The following is a 20668-nucleotide window of genomic DNA, read 5'->3' as shown; positions in this document are numbered from 1 at the left end:
AAACTCGTAGGTACGAAACCATGACGGCTTTGCCTAAGGCTGCATTTGAAGAGGCTTCTGTCATGTTGTGTGTTTGTAAAACGCGTTCTTTAAAGCAAGTGTAGGTGACGGCTATCTTCAGTGCGTCCTTAGATTTAGCATTTGATTAGCCACATGAATAATCACGTTGATAGAAGATCCTTAAATGGATTGCAAAACAAACGTGTGCGTGTGCGTATGCGTATGCGTTTGCGTATGCGTATGCGCATGTGTGTCTTGCAATCCATTTAAGGATCTTCATCTACTTCTTAAGAAGAAGAAGAATCTTAAATGGATTGCAAGACAAACGTGTGCGTTTGCGTGTGTGTGTGTGTGTGTGTGGGTTTACATTGAATTTGAAAGATTTTTTGGACGAGTGTACACATGAACAAACTATAATAAAAGCCAGTAATTAGTAAGTATATGTTATTACGTATGACTGTTCATTTCAGTTATTTCACTAGGCTTTATACTAAGAACATGTGCCTGAAGAAAAGTGGTATATTAGGTGTTACTTGATGGATAACTGACGATCACACCTCTATATAGTGGGTAAGATGTTACCTGAGCAAGACCCTCATATATAGATATAAAGACATCATCCTGACCTCAATGTCTTATTCGTTTTTTATTTTATTTTATTTTTTTACTTAAATTCATTTATTTATTTATAGGCACATTCTAAGAAGCAGTGAGGCAAGTTTTCAATTCACTGCAAACTGTACTGTGTATTTACACAGATCAGGCATAACATTATGACCACCTGCCTGAACCGTTATTGGGAGTGGTTTGTTCCAGGATGGCAACGCCCCCATCTGCAGAGCACATGGATGCCCAACTCAGTTCAACACTTATGGGAGTTTTTGGACCAATATGCCGAACAGTGCCTTCTACCACCATCTACATTATACCGATTGATGGAATATCCTTTGCTAAGATGCTGTTCCATGCATTTGTCACTCATCTGTATATACTAAGACCTCAACATAACAGGCATAACATTATGACCACGTGCCTAATATTGTGTTGGTCCCCCTTTTACTGCCAAAACAGCCCTGACCCATCAAGGCATGGACTCCACTAGATCCCTGAAGGTGTGCTGTGGTATCTGGCACCACAATGTTAGCAGAAGTTGCGAGGTGGGCCCCATGGGGGACATTAAAGGATACTTACAGGACTTAAAAGATACTTTTGATAGATACTGACCCCACAAGAGCTGCAGTTTTGGAGATGCTCTGATCCAGTGGTCTAGCCATCATAATTAATAACTTCTAACACATCAACTTTGAGGACAAAATATTGACTTGCTGCCTAATATATCCCACCCACTAACAGGTGCCATGATGAGGAGATCATCAGTCTTATTCACTTCACCTCTCACTGCTGACAATGTCATGTCTGATCGGTGTATATCACCACCCACTGTCCCCAGTGATTCACATATATATGCATTTCCATCATTTTGCCATCCTAACCTTGGTGAAAAGAAATCTTGACTCTTGAATGCAGCTTAGAAATGTTTTCAACAACCATGTGTGGATTGGACAGTCAGATGTCCACATACTTTTGGCCATATAAGGTACTACAGGCAACTTTCTCCTCTGTGTTGGGTCTGAGGGATGGGGAATCCCTGGCAACAGCAAGGTCAGTTGTTTCATTTTTGCTTTACACTGAAGGGTTGAAGATATATATAAAAAAAAGGGAATGAGATCAGATTTCCAAATCTTGTTACTGACATCTTCATCCTTTCGTATTCAAATGTATCGGAAAAAACAAAAGAATCCACCTTGCTGTACCAATATTTCTGGAGTCAACTGTGTAGCACGTTACAGAATATAAAAGAAAACGACTAGATGAAATGTCATTAAGATGTCCCTTATTTAACTGAAATTGAATTCCAATACTTTTGGAGGGGACAGTCTATACTGTGCATGGAAATGCATTAGGCTTCTGCACCATGCATCTTTTTAATTCCGGTGTTCACACGAATCCCTCGAACAGTAACACAGACATATAATATCATGATTGTCTAAAAGAATTTTTTATTAATCTGAACTGCTAACAAAACTAACCTCTATTACGCTCAGTAGAAAAAGTGGAATCAGTTCACACCTGTAAAGGAAAACCTAAAATAAAATAAACACACACGCACAATATCCAATATCCGTTAATTTAATAAGCTTATAGAAAAGGTATAAACACATACAAAATCTAAAGCTAAAACTTTTTCCAAAGTCGATATTTATCTCAACTCTTTGATTCAGCTTCAGAGTTAAATTACTCTCTCTCTCTCTCTCTCTCTCTCTCTCTCAATTATTCTCTGTGAAGCACAATGTTTTTATTAAAAGCAGAATAGAAACGAGACGCAGGATGAATCAAAAAACTATATATTACAACAGACATGTATCAGGTTTATACGTTTAATATGAATCTGAGGAAGATTTCGGTAATAATTTGCTATTGCACAGATGTTTGAATTTAAGAAGCATTGAATAAAATGGCAAACGGTAAGAAGAGAGTTCTGATGTCGCTACCAGAAGTAGTATGAATTCGCATGCAGTTATGGAAATAATGAACTTCATATCCTGCGATGGACTGGTGACCTGTCCAAGGTGTACCCCTGCCTTTCGCCCAATGTGTGCTGGGATAGGCTCCAGCAGATCCCCGTGACCCTAATTAGGAGTAAAGCGGGTACAGAAAATAGATATATTATGGCTAAGAGTGAACGTTCATTTCAGGTGATTTCAACCTAATATAGGTTGCGATTTTGAAATGTTTTGCGGAAACCTTTCCAAACTGCGACTTCGTAACTCGCACGACGATGAAAAGTCAGCGAACGGGGGTGAGATTCCAAGACTGTTCATATCAAACTAAGCCAAGACTAATGGAACTGCATTACTTGAACTGATTCAGATTCACAAACGGTCAGATCTTCGATCGAATCGCTTCGACTAAGCATGTCAAACTAAACTTTCTGAGATTCACCCAGTCATAAATGTTAAAGAAATGAGGGAAAAAAAAAAATCCTTAACAATCCTGGACATAAATTATGACTTTGTACAATTTTGTGCAATCATATGCTACACTCAAAATAAGGTAAAAGGCTTCGCATGATTAAATTAAGATTGCATTCTATCTGTTAATTCCTTGTCAATCACTCACACTGCACACTTGCATTGGATATTAATGCAACTGCTGTATGTGCCTGACCTAATTGTGTGTGTGTGTGTGTGTCTCAGGGCTGTTGTTGGTACTGGCTCTCGGTAGCCGTGTAGAAGTCCTCCAGCACGCTCTGAAGGTACTCAAAGGTGGGTCTGTCTTCTGGCTTGTTCTTCCAGCACTCTAGCATAATGTCATACAGCTCCTGAGGACATGAGTCCAAGCGCTGCATGCGATATCCTCTCTCCAGGGAGCGAATCACCTCTGGGTTCGTCATGCCTGGACACACAGACAGTGAAAATGAAAAGGTTTGCACACAGCGGAACATCTTGCCGACAAACATTTGTCCTAGCCGTTGACTATTTTGGACAGAATTGGACAAGTCGCCTCCGTTGATTCATTATGTACTTCCTTTTGTGAAGCCTGTGCAGTAGGTATCTGTACATGTTTATTAAGCAGCCACATATCTACTGTATTAAAGTGCTCTAAATGCACGGGTTTTCTGCATCTTAGAAACTTTAAACTTTATGTCTTTTTCTGAGAAACAGATTACTATGCACATCAAGCTCCTAGAAATTGATGTTTAAGATATTTTAATCGAATAATATTAAGTGACTGAAGTGGACTACAGGTTAAAACTGCTTCACGCAGGTTACGCTCGACTTAGCTTAAAAAGTAGTCTTGCTACCAGCCACCAGAGGTCATCAGAGACGCCGTAGCTTCATTTTCAACTGTAGTCAAAATGAAACTGCTTCTGTTACGCTACTGAATCATTAGTCAGACCGACTGATTCCATGATGAAATGTTTCTGAAATGTTATTGGGAGTGGTTTGTTCCAGGATGGCAACGCCCCCATCTGCAGAGCACATGCTCAACTCAGTTCAACACTTATGGGAGTTTTTGGACCAATATGCCGAACAGTGCCTTCTACCACCATCTTCATTATACCGACTGATGGAATATCCTTTACTAAGATGCTGTTCCATGCATTTGTCACTCATCTGTATATACTAAGACCTCAACATAACAGGCATAACATTATGACCACGTGCCTAATATTGTGTCAGTCACACTTTTGCTGCCAAAACAGCCCTGACCCATCGAGGCATGGACTCCACTAGATCCCTGAAGGTGTGCTGTGGTAACTGGCACCAAGATGTTACACTTAAAGGATATTTTTCATAGATACTGACCACTGCAGATCGGGAACCCCCCAGAAGAGCTGCAGTTTTGGAGATGCTCTGATCCAGTGGTCTAGCCATCACAATTTGACGCATCAACTTTGAGGACAAAATGTTCACTTGCTGCCTAATATATCCCACCCACTAACAGATGCCATGATGAGGAGATCATCAGACTTATTCATGTCACCTGTCATAATGTTATACCTGACTGTTGTATGTACTTACCTCAGTGTCTTTTAAGAAAACACATTATTATTATTTTGAGCCAATAATACAGAACATTGGTGGGTGTGGTAGCTTCGTGGTTAAGATGTTGGACTACTGATTAGAAGGTTGTGAGTTCAAATCTTCTCCAAGCTGCCACTTCTGGGCCCTTAAGCAAGGCCCTTGACTCTTAATTATATAAAAATGGAATAGTCGCTCTGGATAAAGGTGCTTGCCAAATGCTAGAATTTAAGTGAACATGATGGCTAAGCTTCTACATTAGCAAAATTACTGCACTAACAGCAGACATTCTTGTTGTTCTTTCCTCCAATGTGGATATTGTACATTGAACATTTGTACATTCTTGAATGTAGGCTAGATATTTATCCAGTCCCCCCACCTTCAGACTCTGGTGGACTCGCTTCTCAGGCTAACTTTAAATTAGTATGTGGAGTGTCAATGCTGACCTGGGTAAGGTGTTCGGCCATAACTGATGATCTCAGTGAGCAGAATACCGAAGGACCATACATCTGATTTGATGGTAAAGGAGCCGTAGTTAATAGCCTCCGGTGCAGTCCACTTAATGGGGAATTTGGCACCTTTTGACAGAAGAAATGCGAGAGCAGTGGTTAGATGTAGAAGTCTCATTCTGTCATCAGCTTAACAATACAAGTCCAGCACCTAAACAATAAACACCTGAATGCAAATAGCAGTGAAATGACTCACCTTCTCTGGCAGTATATTCATTATCCTCGATGATACGTGCCAGGCCGAAGTCAGCAATTTTGCACACCAGACTCTTGTTAACCAGGATGTTGGCAGCCCGCAAATCTCTGTGAATGTAGTTCCTTCGTTCGATGTAGGCCATACCTTCTGCTATCTGGGTAGGCACAGACAAGTAGGATCTCAAATATAGTCTACAGTCATCAAGAATCATCATCACACATCAGCCACGTCTCTGCACTGGTGCTTTCAGATCGACCTGCTTTGTTTTTTAATATACAGAACAATCAAAACGATTTGTGGTTTTATTTTTTTGGCACGCTTTGTCCGACAGAAATCCTGTGAACATTGTTGTTTGTTGTTGTTTTATTGTGAATTGAATCTATTTAAGTGCCACAGACAGACACACACACACACACACACACACATATGCAAAGCCTGATACACGAGGGTGCAGTGTACATGCACCTTTGCACACACAAGAGGTACATGTTGCTTATCAGATTTGAATATTAAAATTCAACCACTAACGGGACAAACCTGCTTTGTACATCAAAGGCAAATATGCCTTGGTACATTCAGTTCCACGGCAAAAACAACCCCGCAGGAACTACAGAATGATAGCAGGATGGAAAGACAGACTGACCTGTGCGGAGAAGTCTATCAATTTGGGTAACTGGACACGATTTCCTTCGTCACTCTTGAGGAAGTCCAATAAACTGCCTTTAAAATGCACACAAATCAGATCTCGTTAGCTTTAATACAGAAAATCTTTTATCTGCCGTATCTCTCTCTCTCTCTCTCTCACACACACACACACCTTTTTCCATGTACTCTGTGATGATGTAAATGGGCTCTTCCTTGGTAACTACAGCATTGAGACGGACCAGCTTGTCATGCTGGAGGCTCTTCATAAGGTTTGCTTCCATCAGGAACGCCTCCACAGACATGCTTCCCGGCTTCATAGTCTTCACAGCCACCTTGGTGTGCTTGTTGTAAGTGGCTTAAAATGAGAAGCCAAGCTACAATTAAAATCTTACATATCTTTCATTATTCATTTGTCTGTTGGTCGGGAAACAGCAGATTTAATGAACATGATGTCATATGTACTAGACTTATCATACACCAGACATCAGGCATAACATTATAAGCTGTGAGAGGTGACGTGAATAAGACTGATGATCTCCTCATCATGGCACCTGTTAGTGGGTGGGATATATTAGGCAGCAAGTGAACATTTTGTCCTCAGGGTCGATGTGTTAGAAGCAGGAAAAAAGGACAAGCGTAAGGAATTGAACGAGTTTGACGAAGAGACAAATTGTGATGGCTGGACCACTGGATCAGAGCGTTTCCAAAACTGCAGCTCTTGTGGTCATTATCTATCCTTTAATCCTCGAGGCCCCTCCTTGCAACTTACAAAACTTAAAGGATCTGCTGCTAACATCTTAGTGCCAGATAGCACAGCACACCTTCAGGGATCTAGTGGAGTCCATGCCTCAATGAGTCGGGGCCGTTTTAGCAGCAAAATGGGGACCGACACAATATTATGCAGGTGGTCATAATGTTATGCCTGATCAGTGTATAGAAATATATCATATAGCAATGGTCAAAATATTCCAGACAAATCAAGCTATAACAAAATATATAATTTCCCTCCCACATACCCATCCAAACTTCTCCAAATTGTCCAGCTCCCAGCCTTTTGTCCAGCTTCAGGGATTCTCGTGGGATTTCCCAGGCATCCTTTTCCCATGGCTTCTGAGGTTTGCCGCTGATACAGGCGGTAGTGAGTGCCTGACACAGTCCATCTCCCACCTCTGTGAAAAACGACAGAAACGCTAGAAATCTCGCCTATGAAGCTGCTTCTGTGTGCCGTTTAAAGGACACTGCCCTGCTGTAATGAAAAAAACCTGATGCACAAGCAGGAAAAGGCTGCTTTCAGCCTGTGACTGCGACACGTCTGTGTGTTTCTTGATAACTCGAACTACAGTATATGTTCCTTTCGAGCGCTTTTTTTTGCTTTGTAGGTCAAAATGAGAACACTAGAAAAGGTTGTAACGTCGGGCTAGTGACATTTTCTGCCTTACATCTGAGCCCACGGTGCATTGCACAAAATGTTCAGAGCGATTGTTTATGGAAAAAGCACACTTGAGTAAGAAGGCTACTTCATTTAATGCTGCTGTATGCACACCTTGATCACCCTATTTCACTATATTATGTTCTTCCTAATGCATTTTTAACTTTTTGTGCAGCCGTAGCTATATTTTAGCTATAAGTTTAGCTACAGTACAGTTCATTAAAAACCTCGGACTCTCGATCGGACTCTTACTCTTGTAATGGTTGACCAGCTCCTGCAGAGTGGTGAATGTGATTCGAGGCGATATGTAGAAGCCTCCGCTATCCAGGGTACGGATCTTGTAATGCTTTACTGTGTCACCTGCCTGAGGGTCATAGTCCCTTACTGACAGTGAATAACTTCCTGTAAAAAAGAAGTGTCAACAATAATAAAAATGAATGAGGCTTAATGACTCTAAGTTTATCTTTAAGGCAATGAAATGTAAGTCATTCATTGAGTAGATTCAGTTGAATTTAGTCGAATCACCTTTAGTGGTCTCACTGTCTCTGATCATAAAAGAGCCCACTTTATTCCCAGAGACCAGAAGCTGTCTCTCTGCATCTTTCCTGCTAACTCCTTTGAAGAACCAGCTGAAAGACACGCATTAACGTAAAGCATTTCAGAGCATTGACTAGGATCCGCATGGGTGACAAACAAACAAAAAAATAGCTTGTGTGAGCTTCAGACATAAAGCTTGTGGGAGATGCGGCCATTTTAAGAGCCATTAAAAAGCCCAAATATGCTTCAACAATAATAAATAGGCTTAATTCATTTCAGTATACCTATTTGTCAGTTACTTTTGATTACATGTTGTAATCCCCGTATGTCTGCTCCCTGTACCAAGTGAAATAAAGCGTGTATGTTCTCTCTGTGGATATTTTAGAAAACGCAACCAACATGGCTCCGTTAACTTCCCGCCTCATGACACTTCAAACACCAGCAGGTGCCTGTCTCAGTGCAAAGTTGGCAAATGTGGTGAGAACGCAGGCGGATCTCATGAGGTTTCCCCTTGAACTATCTCACTATTTCCCATATAAAAAAACACAGTCATGGCATGTACAGTTTTATCGACTTAAGATTCCTTAAAACCACCATTTTCACTGGTGGATCATTTTCTATAGATACTGTCTCGCAGATGTATAAAAGTATACACTTTTTATGCATTTTGGATCACTTTTGGAAAAAATCATCATATTTCACGCAAAAGAAATGCCATTTAGAGCCATTTTACTGCTGCCAAATCTGGTCTGAGTAGTATGGTAAAGGTTTAACTGTGGGAGCTGGTGGAATTGGTCAAACATTCTGCTATAGTTGGATAGTGCTGACCTTTGCAGTTGAGAGTTCAACTCATATCTAGCTAAAAGCCACCATCAATTAACTTCTTTATTATTTATTATTACTTACTATCTTTATTATCGCCACACATACATTACAGCACAGTGGAAATCTTTTCTTCGCAGCTGAGAAAGTTGGGGTCAGAGCGCAAGGGCAGCTGTGATACAGCACCCCTGGAGCAAGGGAGGGTTAAAGGGCCTTGATCAATTGCCCAACAGTGGAACTTAGTGGTGCTGGGGCTTGATCAACAACCCAGAACCTTAACCATTTTGACCCGTCTTGTATGTGTTGTGTAATATTGTGTATATTATATACTCACTCTTCAGTTTGAAGTGTGTCTTTAGCTACATAGTTACTGGGGATGTAGCCTTCCTGGCCAGTGCTTATAGACATTGCTTTCCACCATTCGCCTGACCTGCAGAGGAACAAAGCATGAAACAAATAATATTACTCAGGTACACAGGTAGGTACTGTTCCACTTTTGAAAAGCTTATGTCCAGAGGGCACTTACTCTTCTAAGATTTTTAACTTGTCTCCTTTTTTAAAGCCCAGGTCTCCATCGTGCAATGCTTCATAGTCAAAGAGTGCTATGGCGTTGTTCTCAAAATCTAGGAATCATGAACAGATGGGTTTTTTACTCAGCCAAAGTGAGATAAAAAAATAAAAAAAAAAATACATAAAGCTAGCACATGAAGAGCTGAGAATCTCCCAGACTATAAATACTAATCTAGCAGCAAACAGGAAATGGAAATCTAACACGAATTATCGTCTTCTTTGCGAATGAACAGTGTAGCAAAGTGCTTTATTAATAGCACAACTGTAAAAAAAAAAAAAAAAAAAAACTGTTAGCAGTGACTTCCTCTTTAGCGCTCACTAAATGTTTTAAAATCTGCACTTCCATCTGACTGAAACGAATGATTGCTTTGGCATTGTGGTTATAAAGCAGTAACTCGCTTTCAATGGATCATTGCAGCAGTAAAATGTTTGTGACAAATCTTTAATAGAGCGAAAAATGTCACTCACCGTCTGTGCTTGAGGAAGGAGGAATGGGGCAGGATTTGTTCTGCTGAGAGAATAAAAAAAAATGCTTTCATTTTCATACGCTTATATACTTTAATAACAGGAGTTTTATGGACACTAATATGTACATAGAGGAATGGAATAAATATAGCTGCATCACTCTTTTGATTCAAAATAAGGGTTTTAATCCATAAAACCCCTAAAATCTAACATTTCCTCCAACCTCTGATGAGACTGGAGCTGGGAGTGACGGCTGTCAATGAATAAATGGCTCCACAGTGGATCAGCTTCATATAATCTCACCAGGATACAGTAGGCATGTAGACAGTACTAAAGAACTACTGCTGTAATCCTACAGCCTGTCCTTTGTTTATCCCAGGAATCCCTTGAACAACATGAAAAAACCCTTTCAATACGCTTTATAAGTATAGTTCTAGAGGAGGAGTCGATTATAATCGCACTGGTATCTGGCATCACCCAGCAGAGGATGGGTTCCCTTTTGAGTCTGGTTCCTCTCTAGGTTTCTTCCTCATGTCGTCTCTTTCCTTGCCACTGGCGCCTGTCGCTTGCTCATTAGGACTCTAAATCTGTGTCAAGCTGCTTCTTGTGACAGCGTTGGCTGTTCAGTTCGATTCGATGGAATCGGACAATTAGTTATTAAGGTCGCTTCGGGCTTATGTTTTGGACGATACGCAAAGTAAGTGACGCTGCGTTTAACTGGTCCCCGACTACACGAACTGATGGCTCACAAATCACTGGTTGTAATGACGGGACAACAGCCACAAACAGGAAGTGAATATAGGACATTTTAAAATATTAAAATTAAGACAGAAGTAGTTGTAAGCCCGGGGCACACCATTACCATTTGGCGTTTTAGCAAAATGTGTCTCTTTTTTTTAAGCAAATAGAGAATACATGTTCCTCTTTAGCATAGACGATAGCTGCAGCTAAACTTCTTTAAGCCTCCAAATAGTATATACGCTGAATGAAACGCCACTAAAATGCTCTAAGCTCTTGGAGCAGACTTGCTTGCACATGCATCTATATTTAAGCAGCACATATTTAGCATCCGTCTTGACATTACATTATGCTAACCATAATGAAGAAAGTAGTTTCACTTGCTTGTAGGACTAAAATAAGACGTTTATTCTAAGCACGGGTATTCCTTTAAGAGGTAGAAAGTGGTCCCTAATGCAGAAGTTACTCAGTGGTGTCCGTGAGTCATAGCCATGGTGTCTGTCATTTTTATTTTGTTTCATTAAACAAAAGTTTTGCAGTAAAGTCAAAAGTTTCATTAAACAAAAGTTTGGCACTAAAGTCTTTATTATTCTCAAAGTTGACCACTTGCCTGGTCCATTTACATTCAAAAACACAGATACGGATAATACCTACAGGCCTACAGATAACGTGAACTAATAAAACCTATCCAGTGAGTAGAAATCTCTATTATGTACCAAATGTGTTAATTATACACACATTTCAGTTGTAACTCTGGACGTTTAAGTCTCATAATAATGTCCATCTGAGCATTTGTGTAGTTATCTAATTATGTGGCAATGCATAAAATCACGCAGCCACAGGTCAAGAGCTTCAGCTAATGTTCACTTCAGACATCAGAATGAAGAAAAGCTGGTCAGTTTTTGTAATCTTTGATCGTTGGTGCACAGATTTACCGTAACTGGACTGTTGAAGAATTAGAAAAGCTAAGGAGGAGTCTGCAATTGTCTGGTTTTGTTGAGTGTGTGTTTCACGCTCTGGTTCGATGTTTTGTGCATTCTGAGACGCTCACCATAGTTTACCACAGACAGTGCTTATATGAGTCGCTTAGACTTCCTGTCAGCTCAGAGCAGCCTGGTCATTCTCCACTGAGCTCTTTCATCAGCAAAGGTGTTTCAGCCTGAGGAACTTCTTGCACACAGAAGAATGTCTTTACTTTTTTTTTTATACCGAAAACTCTAGACACTGTTGTGTGTGAAATCCCAACAGATCAGCAGTGTATGAAATACTCAAACCTGTCCATTTGTCACGAACAACCACACCACAGTCACACAAAAAGCATGATTTTCCCTATTATGTCTGATCAGCTCTTGACCCGTCACTACAGCTCTTTTGCACTGTCACGTGATTGGCTGCTTAGATAACTGCGTAAATGTCCTTATAAAGAGGAGAGAGAGTGAATATTTCATGAGACCTTACTGTATAACAGGCATCTAATTCTGAGCGCACACAGTTTTTAGAGCATTTGCCTACGGCTGCTTGCTTGTGCGCTAATCTATTAGTGTAGCCTGTCAGCACACCACATCTACAGTGACTATACAGTACAAAAATAGTCGACTAGCTAGCGGATAGGGTGTGGTTTCAGAAAGATTGCAATGTGATTTTTTTTTTTCAGCGCAATATTTCGGAAACAAAATGTTCTGCTCTGCGGTCGCCAAACTTCAGTGATCAGGAAGACGAAAAGCACACCCAAAATATCCTAAAACATTCCCATGCCGATGACCTAGCAAAGCAGAGCCGGCGCACTAATGTGGAATCATCAACTTTTTAGTAAGAAGTAAGATTATAAGAAAGTCCCTGAAACACTTCTTCTTTCCATAAGCCGCTGTGTTTTTCTGCTGAACCCGACAAAAACCCTGGTGTAGAACTCCACTTACAGCCTTGCTCCCAGACGTAGGGTCCTTGACATAATGTGCCGTCTGATTACGGTTGCCCATGTCGTTGTTGCCCACTGTTTTGCCGACTGAATCCTGGTCTGGTTTGGTGCCAACACAGCCCATGATAAAAACCTGCACACAGACAGTCAGAGTTCAGACGAAACATTAAAACATTGCTGCCTAGCAGTGGTGCAACCTGACAGCTTGGACTTGTGGTTTAATCTTAATCAATGTTCCATTCACTTATGCTGTAATGGCTTTACTGCGTTCCACCTGGGACCTGACCGAGAATTAGCATTGAAGATGAGATATTCATTAATACAAGATGGAAAGGGCATTTTGGCTTTTTTAAAAACAGGAAGTATGGAGATGGTGGTCCTGTGGTATGTGTGTGTGTGTGTGTGTGTGAGAGAGAGAGAGAGAGATAGATAGAGAATCAGTGAATATAAATTTAGATATCAAAAGGAAGAAGCCAGGGGAAGCTATGTGACACCCCACACACCCAACCATCCACCCACCCACCCACACACACACACACACACACACACACACACACAGATACAGATTAAGCTAGCAGTGCCAGCTGTTTCAACTACTTCTCTATGGAACAATCAGCCCACATTATATTCCACATAAAAAAATGTCTATCAGTTTCTACTGGTTTTTAAACTCCTTATATTAAAAAATAATCCATAAGAAAATCTTAAAATCTTCAAAAAGTGAACACTGTTTAACATTTATTTAAGATACGGTGAGACAAAAAAATGTTTATGGTACGTCATTGTAACTCTGCAGACTCACAGATATAGTTATAGTATGTGTTGTGTGTGTTTCTTGTTGTTGTTGTTGGTGCAAACGTTGCGTTTTGCATGTGTACATCACCGCTTCTAGCTTGTAATAGGATCTCCCTCTTGTCTCTTTTGATAGGAAAGGGAAAAAAGGAGGGATAAAGTTACGCTGTGATTCATTCCGTAGTGTTAAACAAGTAGAAAAGACATATTTTTTTTTTTAGAGAAAAACAAAAACAGCTCATGTCCAACATAACTAATGTATTTCATTTCTCTATATTTTATTTTCACATCACGAAAACTGTCACCTGCATTTTCAAGCTTAAGAATTTGTAATATGAGCAAACACGATCCGTGATAAAAAAACAAACAAACAAACAAACAAATAAAACGATGCAATGATAATCAGAACCTTTCTACTGAGCCCCGAAAAATCTCATGCATGCCAAATACTAGCATCTGTATACACAGGTGATAATAAATAAACCCCCCACCCCCTCAAAAAAGGTATCAGACTTTTTAAACATTGTTTATTGTTAAAAAAAAATGACCGGAGTGTAACACAATTGATGTGAAAGCCTCAACCATTGTTCATTCTTCTGCATTTATTTATAATCAGAGTCTACCACACGTATGGTGGCTGATCCACAAACGTCCCTCGTGATAGAAGGAAACTACCTGCTGAGCTCTGCAGGAGAGGTTTATATTTATACTGCTGCTTTATGTTGTATGATCTAGGTTATAGGTTGGAAAGAAGTGTGTGTGTGGGGGGGGGGATGTATCTCGCATATTAAAAAAAGGGGGGTCAAAGATAAAATATACAGTAAAACTCGTCCTCTGTGTTCGTTCATACGTATATTTTTTAGAAATCAGTATATATATATATATATATATATATATATATATATATATATATATATATATATATATTGTATATAATAAAAGATACAAAAATAGAAGCATCCCTTTAACCTTTGGAACAAGACAGGCATTGTGAGAGAACGGCAGCAAAAAGAGGCAAAGTGCAAAAATAGGCACTAAACTGCGGTCAAGTACCGAGTAGATAAAGTGTACTAGTTCCCCTATAGAGTAGATAAGTGCACGCTGGAGTCTTGCCCCGGACACAGCAGTATTCAAACGGCATATTCAAAGTGTTTTAGACAGAACAGCAGGAAGGCAGAATCCAGTTAGGAGAAAAATATCCTACAATCACTTCCTCAATCACTTCATAGTGGGAAAGCCCAGAGAGAGGAAGGTTAAGTGGATGATATGCATCAGAAAGACATACTGCATACTTACAATGCTTCGTTGAGAAGCATGAAAAGAAACGAAAGTGCTGGCTTGAGAATATTTTAAGACTTTTCTAACGAATCGAACGATATAAGAAATAATGTGCTTGGATGCTACTCCAGATATTAAAAATATTTATCTTTGACACTCAGAACACAGATACTATCCCTCGATTTATTTCGGAATGAACTTTTAATATATCGTTCACCTGGAAATATACCCACAATTCAAGAAAAGCTTGCATGCACGACAATTCCACGTTAAAGATACATACGGAAGGCTCAAATCGTGTGCGTTTATATTCCCAAGGAATGGTACAGCTAGTATTTATTCATAAAAGCATTGTTTGCTATATACATTGATTCTATATATTAGGAATAATATTTTGAGGTATGGATAAGTATCAATACCGAAGGAGTTAAAGGGTCAAACTCTCTAGAGAACAGACCATGAGGGTTATATGGGGTAAGAGATTACAGCTGATTGAACACTCAGATGTACACAAACACTCTCTCTCTCTCTCTCTCTCTGAAGATACCCACTGTAGCTGGAAGGCAGTGAAGCAGAATAAAGGCAAACTGAAAATCTGCTTCCTCATTCCGCTCTCACTGGTTCCTCTTTTGCTCTATTCTTATTACTGTGCAGCTATATCTGTCTCGTTCTTACTACTGCTTTTTTTGTTACTGGAGCTGGATCTTTATTTTACATATATTCAGCTGTTTTTGTTGTTTTTGTTTCCACTCTAAACTGCATTTTTTTTCCTGACGAGGGTTTGGGCCATACCACCATTTATCCTATTTGAATCAAGGTACCTTGACCTCTTTAAGTGATTTAAGTGAAGGACTGTCTAGAAAAAGACACACACACACACACACACAGAGAGTTAGTTTCATGTTCTGCTCTTCACCACACAGAAGAGAGAAATGTCCAGCTTTGTGTTAAAGACATGCTCAGAACTCTGACCTCAAAGGGGGAAGTCAGCTGAAGGCCTTCTCCAACAGGAAGCAGGGCATTTGAAGGGGGTAACTGATGTAAAAAAAGGGGGTATTTGAAGTTTAATGGTTTCTTACCGGAACAACCATGACCTCATGTCATCAACATCGTATGTGCAGCCTATAGTATTCCACCATATCAGTGTTTTTGTTCTGCATGGTTTGCCTTGTTGTGTCAAATGAGGTGCAGTTTATATTCTTTAGCTTTTTGTCGGTCAGCGAGAGCATCTAAGTTGCTGAAAATTTATAGCACTCTCAAGGCCTGGTGCATTCTCTCACTGTTCTTGAGCTCACACTTATTTGTGGTCAGTTAATGGAAACTTGACATGGGTTGCCGGTATTATTGTCACTTTTTTTTTGTTTGTTTGTTTTTTGTGTTTCCTTACCAGGTTCATGCTAAGTTGAATAAAGTGCTGTACATTGTAAATTTACAGCCAAAGATCTGAAAGGCAAGAAAGGATCTGGCTAGACGGTATCACCAATCGATCGGGGGTTATTTTGGAGCTTGCTAACAGAGATGGTGTATTTTATCTGTAAAATGTTGTACGTAAAGCATCGTCAGATTGGGTGCACCTATCAGAAGTTACACCAATCAGACGGTCACTTATTATTAAGTTTAGAATCCTCCACAAATAACATGTTATTAGTGTAAAAATCCCCTGTTTAAGACTAAGCCTGTCAAAATGTTCTGATGATTTGAGGAACATCAAGCTAAACTAACTAACAGAACTAGAATGGATTTCATCTGCTGTTGTTTTTAATCATTAAAATGCTTTCACTTCTCTAGATAAGAGACTCTCGAGTGCTTGAGACAAGTGTATGTTTGGTTGGTTTACAGCATTCTTCAGTTTATGGTGTTGGCTTGCTTTGTAAAAGGAAATAGATATCAAAGTCAAAGCGCTTGATTTTCCATAACACACGACCTGAGAAGCTCAGGTTGACTATAGTCAATTCCAGAAATCACAGAAATAAGCTGCTAATAGTTATGTCAAGACTGCAGAGCAAAGTGAAACAATTCATTACTGGACTCTTTGAGTAACTTGACCATTCAGAACAAATGGAAACAAACAAATTACAACATTATTTCTGATACTCTATGCTAGGGTGTGTAACCATGAATATAGACTACACTTTCGGTGAATGAATGATACTCATCTTCTGTTAATGAAATAAGAAGTCCTTACCCAGCGTCAAAGTTAATTTAATCCACGTGCGCCTTTCGAGATGCTGACCATAAGAGAAGTCCACTAAAGCACGTTTTCTATGCCGGTTCCCCCATCTCGTCTAGTAAGAACGAGTGAAAGATGTACAGTACAGTAAGTGAATGAGGAGGAAGTTCAGCCCAGCTACCGTGGAGGAGCGTGTGTGCGCGCGCGCTCGCCCTCGCGCAGAGTGGTGTTCTGCGTTCCAAACCGCGTACCATCCTCCCTAGATGGCAGGGTGTCGGGCTCTACGTCATCAAGTGCAAGAGTGCTTCACTGGCAATTTAGACGATGGCAGTGACACGAGCGGTATGTTTGCGGTTGTGGATGTACCCGACTTGAACCGCTTGATTTCCTGCGATCTCACAGAATCACTCTGGATCACTCTCTCAAGTAGATCTTATAATGATCTCGTGCACAAAATGCATGCTGCATCAAAAGAAATTGGCATAAAATGGCTAGATGCATTAAAAAAAACCCAAATAAGACATTTGAGAAAATAATAACATTTATTAAATCACAAATAGTTCACCTAATTAATAGTTATTATTATGTTAACTGTGTTGTTGTTGTTGTTGTTGAGACACAAATCACAGAGTGTATGAGGGTAAAAGCAGTATTCCTGTAATCCCTTATCAGATAGGTTGAGGTTTAAATAGCAACTTCCTCCATGGAGATCATGAGAGAGAGAGAGAGAGAGAGAGAGAGAGAGAGAGAGAGAGAGAGAGAGACTCAGTAAAGGATTAAATGAATAATAGTGGATGGGTTATTACTCTTTGCTCTTGAACTTCCCTACTCTTAAAATCCGTCCATCTGTCCACTGGTAAATGAAAAGGGCATGACTGCATGGCACACACACACACACACACACAGTATTTGCACAAACATGCAAATACTGCAAAGAGAAGGAGGAAGCTAGACAGTATGCCTGATAATAATTAGCCAAAGAATTAAAAATCCCCCCTCCAAAAAATCCATCACCTTATAATATTTGCACCCTGGATTATTTTTAAATGTATAAATTATTATAAATTATTATTATAATTATTTTTAATTATATTTAATACATAATAAATGGTGAATATATATATATTAATAAAATATTTATATTTTATATATATATTTATATATTTAATTATATATATATATAATATAATAACTTTTTATTATATTATATTAATATATATATATATAAATATATATACAGTGAGGGAAAAAATTATTTGATCCCCTGCTGATTTTGTACGTTTGCCCACTGACAAAGAAATGATCAGTCTGTAATTTTAATGGTGGGTTTATCTGAACAGTGAGAGACAGAATAAGAACAAAAAAATCCAGAAAAACACATTTCAAAAAAGTTCTACATTGATTTGCATTTTATTGAGTGAAATAAGTATTTGACCCCTTTGCAAAACATGACTTAGTACTTGGGGGCAACCCCTTGTTGGGGGCAAACCCTTGACGTCAGACATTTCTTGTAGTTGGCCACCAGGTTTGCACACATCTCACATCTCAAGGAATTTGGGCCCACTCCTCTCCAAGTCATTAAGGTTTTGTGGCTGACCCTTCAGCTCCCTCCACAGATTTTCTATGGGATTAAGGTCTGGAGACTGGCTAGGCCACTACTGGACCTTAATGTGCTTCTTTTTGAACCACTCCTTTGTTGCCTTGGCCGTGTGTTTTGGGTCATTGTCAGGCTGGAATATCCATCCACGACCCATTTTCAATGTCCTGGCTGAGGGAAGGAGGTTCTCATCAAAGATTTAACGGTACATGTCTCCATCCATAGTCCCTTTGATGCGGTGCAGTTGTCCTGTCACCTGGGGATGGTGTACTTGGGGTCATAGGCAGCATTCCTCCTCCTCCAAACATGGCGAGTTGAGTTGATGCCAAAGAGCTGGATTTTGGTCTCATTTGACCACAACACTTTCACCCATTTCTCCTCTGAATCATTCAGATGTTCACTGGCAAACTTCAGATGGTCCTGTACATGTGCTTTCTTTAGCAGGGGGACACTGTGGGCGCTACTGGATTTCAGTCTTTCACGGCGTAGTGTGTTACCAATTGTTTTCTTGGTGACTATGGTCCCAGCAGCCTTGAGATCATTGACAAAATCCTCCAGTGTAATTCTGGGCTGATTCCTCGCCGTTCTCATGATCATTGGGACTCCATGAGGTGAGATCTTGCATGGAGCCCCAGACCGAGGGAGATTGACAGTCCTTTTGTGTTTCTTCCATTTGGGAATAATCGCACCAACTGTTGTCACCTTCTCACCAAGCTGCTTGGCGATGGTCTTGTAGCTCATTCCAGCCTTGTGTAGGTCTACAATCTTGTCCCTGACATCCATGGACAGCTCTTTGGTCTTGTCCATGATGGAGAGTTTGGAATCTGATTGATTGCTTCCTTCTGTGGACAGGTGTCTTTCATACAGGTAACTGAGATTAAGAGCGCTCCCCGAGAGTGCTCCTACTGTAATCTCAGCTCCTTACCTGTATAAAAGACACCTGGGAGCCAGAAATCTGTCTGACTGATAGGGGATCAAATACTTATTTCACTCATTAAAATGCAAATCAATGTAGAACTTTTCTGAAGTGTGTTTTTCTGGATTTTTTTGTTGTTATTCTGCCTCTCACTGTTCAGATAAACTTACCGTTAAAATTACAGAATGATCATTTCTTTGTCAGTGGGCAAACGTACAAAATCAGCAGGGGATCAAATAATTTTTTCCCTCACTGTAAATATAATATATATATATAATATGTATATATTTATATATATAAATAATATTTTTATTTTATTTTAATATAAACACTTTTTATGTATTTATATATATATATATATATATATATATATATATATATATATATATATATATATATATATATATATATATATAAAATTATAATTAAGGTGTCTTAATGCACATGTATGTAGCATGTTAGTCATAACAATATATTAAGAGTTAATAACATAATATAAGCTTTAAAAATCTTTCTTTTTTGAGGCTGAAACTAATTCATTAATTAAAACTAATTGAATTATAAATACTACCAAAATGCTAACTTTAAAAAATTAAAAAAAAAAATAAAAAACAAAAGGTGGTTGGAAAAGTTTTTATGTAATTATGTAGAGTACAGTTCTGATATTAGCACTGTGGAATTATACCTATGTCATGGCACGTGTTGTGTAATGACAAATGAACATCCCGGTAATGAAATGTTGCTTCCCGTTTGCTCTGTCAGAGGAAATGTGTCCACACTGCTGTGTATTTCGCTGCCTTTGCTCTGACTCCTGCTAGAGTCACTGCTCAAGAAACACACAAAACACGTCAAAATAGCTCGTATTTCTTTATTTCAACGTACACCGATCCGCTTGAATACGTCGTCCCTCGGTGACCCATGGGAACAGTTCAGATTGGAGCAAACGTGGAGTTACTGTGACACGGCTAAAGGCATTTTAAAATGAACACACATCTTTTTTTTGCTGTCAGTGTTGCACCTTCTCCCCCCCCCAACACCCCCACCCCCTTTACATGCTTGAAATGGTCACAGCTGCTGCAAGTGGAAAATTCACTCTTACAAAACATGTGTTCTGCCATCGCAAAAAACCAAAAACCAAAAAGGGGAAGGGGAGGGTGTTTCGTTTTTTCGTCACATTTGCAAGAGACGGGCCTTTAAAAAAAAATTACCCTGGCTGACTGACAGTAAGTTGCTTCTTTGAAAGACGGGCTTAAACTGCTTGAGGAAGTGAAACTGGAATCCAATACACTGGTTCATGCATGAAGAAGAAATGGAGGGTGGGAGAGAGAAAGGAAAGAAATGATTGAGTCTGCTTATTTTCTTCATACCTTCAGGATGGGAAGTAGAGTCTTCTCTCACTTCCTGGGGAAATCTGGAGCAATCTCAAGATTAGTCTATGATATTGTGGTATGCATAGAGAGTAGCTTGATCTGGGTACCAAGGCTCTCCAAAACAAGTGTAATA

General features: G+C 39.6%; 1 protein-coding gene across 3 annotated transcripts; it reads right to left on the bottom strand.

Annotated features, from left to right (window-relative positions):
* Window positions 1-2174: 2174 nt before the first annotated feature.
* On the bottom strand, window positions 2175-16890 carry hck (HCK proto-oncogene, Src family tyrosine kinase). Of its 3 annotated transcripts, none has more exons than XM_058410505.1 (14): window positions 16668-16890; window positions 13215-13330; window positions 12414-12545; window positions 9763-9802; window positions 9251-9347; window positions 9059-9154; window positions 7891-7994; window positions 7618-7767; window positions 6953-7105; window positions 6109-6291; window positions 5935-6011; window positions 5292-5445; window positions 5033-5164; window positions 2175-3456 (listed from the first exon to the last, which is right to left on the bottom strand). In XM_058410505.1, exons 2-14 carry the CDS (start codon window positions 13290-13292, stop codon window positions 3254-3256), a joined length of 1599 nt encoding a protein of 532 aa, XP_058266488.1. In that variant the 5' UTR covers window positions 13293-13330; window positions 16668-16890; the 3' UTR covers window positions 2175-3253. The 3 variants fall into 3 exon arrangements, with proteins under 3 accessions (XP_058266488.1, XP_058266487.1, XP_058266489.1); XM_058410504.1 differs by having other exon boundaries at window positions 9763-9805; window positions 16668-16889; XM_058410506.1 differs by lacking the exon at window positions 13215-13330 and having other exon boundaries at window positions 9763-9805; window positions 16668-16888.
* Window positions 16891-20668: the final 3778 nt, after the last annotated feature.

This window comes from Hemibagrus wyckioides, linkage group LG15 (genome assembly GCF_019097595.1).
Source record: "Hemibagrus wyckioides isolate EC202008001 linkage group LG15, SWU_Hwy_1.0, whole genome shotgun sequence".
NCBI lineage: Eukaryota > Metazoa > Chordata > Actinopteri > Siluriformes > Bagridae > Hemibagrus > Hemibagrus wyckioides.
The sequence above is the reverse complement of the archived record's forward strand: the minus strand, read 5'-3'. Positions and strand labels throughout refer to the sequence as shown.